The sequence below is a fragment of the Pyxicephalus adspersus genome, chromosome 6, assembly GCF_032062135.1.
Source record: "Pyxicephalus adspersus chromosome 6, UCB_Pads_2.0, whole genome shotgun sequence".
NCBI classification, from domain to species: domain Eukaryota; kingdom Metazoa; phylum Chordata; class Amphibia; order Anura; family Pyxicephalidae; genus Pyxicephalus; species Pyxicephalus adspersus.
In genome coordinates this window covers 226,951-230,006 of record NC_092863.1, presented here as the reverse complement: position 1 = coordinate 230,006, position 3,056 = coordinate 226,951, and the positions used below count along the sequence as shown (strand labels likewise).

The 3,056-nt window shown below is 54.1% G+C and overlaps 2 protein-coding genes across 3 annotated transcripts in view; one reads left to right on the top strand and one right to left on the bottom strand.

Annotated features, from left to right (window-relative positions):
- The window catches only part of ATAD5 (ATPase family AAA domain containing 5), a 16,594-nt gene extending 15,964 nt beyond the window's left edge, over positions 1 to 630 (bottom strand). For both annotated transcript variants that reach the window (XM_072414024.1, XM_072414025.1), the window contains exon 1: positions 148 to 630. In XM_072414024.1, coding sequence (XP_072270125.1) covers positions 148 to 198 — 51 coding nt within the window. In that variant the 5' untranslated portion in view covers positions 199 to 630. The remainder of the gene's footprint in view (positions 1 to 147) is intronic.
- Positions 631 to 757: 127 nt separating this feature from the next.
- Positions 758 to 3,056, top strand: part of CRLF3 (cytokine receptor like factor 3) — a 5,072-nt gene continuing 2,773 nt past the window's right edge. Inside the window, exons 1-6 of the mRNA XM_072414029.1 lie at positions 758 to 931; positions 1,228 to 1,435; positions 1,690 to 1,774; positions 2,164 to 2,341; positions 2,456 to 2,678; positions 2,827 to 2,959. Coding sequence (XP_072270130.1) covers positions 812 to 931; positions 1,228 to 1,435; positions 1,690 to 1,774; positions 2,164 to 2,341; positions 2,456 to 2,678; positions 2,827 to 2,959 — 947 coding nt within the window. The 5' untranslated portion in view covers positions 758 to 811. The remainder of the gene's footprint in view (positions 932 to 1,227; positions 1,436 to 1,689; positions 1,775 to 2,163; positions 2,342 to 2,455; positions 2,679 to 2,826; positions 2,960 to 3,056) is intronic.

Sequence of the window (3,056 nt, the reverse complement as noted above, 5' to 3'; positions counted from 1 at the left end):
GGGGGGTATTAGTGGGGTGCTGGGGGGTATATTAGGGTGTTCGGGGGTATGACTGAGGTGCCGGGGGTATATTGAGGCGTCGCTGGGGTAGACTATATGGTGCCGTAGGTGAAGGGGTAACAGGGCGCTCGGGCCCCCATACCGTACCGGGGCCCCGATGTCCTCCGGCGGGCCGGACATGACAATCCCGGCGGACATGGCTCGCTTCTCACGCTCCGCTCCGTCTCATTCCGCCGCTTCTCCGGTACGAAAACTCCCGCCGACGGACAATCACGTGACACGAGCCAACCTGGTGATCTGCGCTTTGCCATTGGTCGGCTCACAAGCCCACTGTGTCTTGATTGGTTGCCGCCCGTATGAGGGAAAATGGCGCCAAAGGCTTTTCAATCCTGTTACCCGATTCCGGGTCACCCTGTATTTAGTGACCAGGAAGAAAGAGGCGATATTGTTACCCAGCGGGGTACACAGAATACCCCCAGGAAGAGCTGACTGACATGAGGGAGGGGGCGGGGCAGAGCTGTCAGTACAGGGGGTAACATGTCTGGTGACAGGGTCTCTTTATTAAAATTACATTTATCTGCTTATATAATATGACTGACAGATTCAACCAGAGTCTGAGCAATGGTGACCCGAGCTGGTCCTGATATACCGTACATTTTACACGATTCCAATCTCCAGCCTACACCAAAGCCTGCAAGCGCCCCATGCACTGCTCTGTTATCTGTACGCTGTTGTCAATAAAGTTTGGGTGGGCGGGGCCGAGGAGTATGCCGGGACTTGTAGTCGGGCCGGTCCCTTCCGCAGAGAAGAGATGGAGGAGGCCGAGGTAGAGCGCCTGGTACTGGAGGCCAAGGAAAGTATAGAGGCCGCCATCAACTACCGGAGGGAACTGCAACACCGACTGCGGGGGCTGGGCCAGGCCAGGACACAGGTAAGAGGAGCTCAGGGGAGTGACCCCCTATGGGGCAATAACCCCCCCCACTGACATCACAGGGGAGTGACCCCCTATGGGGAAATAAGCCCCCTCACTGACATCACAGGGGAGTGACCCCCTATGGGGCAATAACCCCCCTCACTGACATCACAGGGGAGTGACCCCCTATGGGGCAATAACCGGATTGTACCCCTATAATGTGAGAATCTCAGGGGTCGCCCCTACAGAAACATTACATCATCGCATATAGAATAGATTTCTAGATCGTGATATTCTTGCCCCTCGTTGCCCAGATCAAGGAAAGTGCGGCCCATACACGAGACGCCCTGCGCCAACACTTCCAGGATATGAGAAATGCCGTCTCCAAGATGCTAGATGAAAGGCTCACCGTTCTCTTACAACAAGTAGAAGCCATCGAACATGAGAGCATCAAGCCGCTGGATGATTGTCAGAAACTGCTGGAACATGGCGTCAGTACAGCCGAGGACCTCCTCCGAGAAGGTGACATAGGAGGGCTGGGGGGCTTGTACATCAGGGGTCTGTAGTATGGGGGAGGGTTTGTATACAGACCATTATTATACAGGGGGGGGCCTATAAATGGCTTGTGGTATTTTGGGGTTGTACCATAGTGTGGTGGTGGTGGGGGAGTCATTGTCTGAATGGCTTGTAATACATGGGGGTTGTCTGGGTGGGGTTTGTACCATAGTGGGGGGCATTATCTATGAGGTGCTAATCGTCTTCCTTTTTTTTTTCAGGTGAGGTTGCTGTGTCCACAACTGGAGAAAACCACCAGAACTTGTGCAATTTCACAAACAAAGCTCTTCACATTCAGCTGGACAGGTGAGACAGGTTCAGGTGTACAGGAAGGAACCCAGGGATTAGCCTGGGGACACTGTGGGTGGGACAGGAATGCCCGAGCAGATATGTAGTAGGTATGTAGTAGGTGAGGAGTGGTCAGGATGTGGGGGCAGATAATGGCGTTCGGTGTGGAGAGGTCGGGATGTGGGGGCAGATAATGTCAATTGGTGTGGAGAGGTTGGGATATCGGGGCAGATAATGGCAATTGGTGTGGAGAGGTCGGGCTGTCGGGGCAGATATGCAGATCGGTGTGGAGTGGTCGGGAAGTCGGGGTAGATATGCAGATCGGTGTGGAGTAGTTGTAGTCCATTTATTTAGTGGTGAGATGAGGGGGTGTGGAAATGGTCACATGACTCTCTTCCTGTGTTCAGCTTGCCGGAGGTGCCATCGCTGGTTGAAGTCCCCTGTCTTTCGGCTCAGTTGGATGACTCTCTCCTCTCGGTGGCCAGAGATCACATCTCTAGCCATGGCACCGTGGCCTCCAGACCTCCGGTACAGATCGAGGAGCTGATTGAAAGGCCCGGAGGGATCCTGGTGAAATGGTGTAAGGTCAGTACAATAAGGTCCTTTCCTGTTCTGAGCTCCAGTCTGAACACATAAGAACTGTGTGGGGAAGGGCTGAGCATCCTTCTTGGAACAATAACTCCAATCTTCCCCTCTCAGGTAGATGATGACTTTGTGGTGCAGGATTACCGGCTTCAGTACCGTAGACACAACTCTGGTCATTTTGAAGATTCATATGTGGGCCCCGATTGTGAATTTATAGTCCTGCAGATTGACCCCAATGTGAATTACCAGTTCCGTGTGTGTGCCCGGGGGGATGGGCGCCAGGAGTGGAGTCCATGGAGCGTTCCACAGATGGGCCACACATGTCTTATTCCTCATGGTAAGTCTTGTGAGCTGCCATTGATAAGACATTAGTGTCATCTGCCCCACGCCAAGCTCATGGTCTCAGGGCCTCTGGGGGTTCTGGCATAGGGTGGAGCTGCTTTCTATAGATCACACCATTACCTTTCTCTATCCTCCCCCTGCAGAGTGGAGTCCAGGGTTAGAAGGTTACAGTCTCAGTAGCCGAAGGAACATCGCCCTCCGAAATGACAGTCCCTGCCAGTCCGTCCTCTACTCCAAAACAGCTACCTACTTCCCAGGACAGACACTGACGTTCAGGTAAGTGTTCAGAGGGAGGCGCCCTCCATGCTGCCCCCGGCATGTTCAGGGGGAGGCGCCGTCCATGCTGCCCCCGGCATGTTCAGGGGGAGGCGCC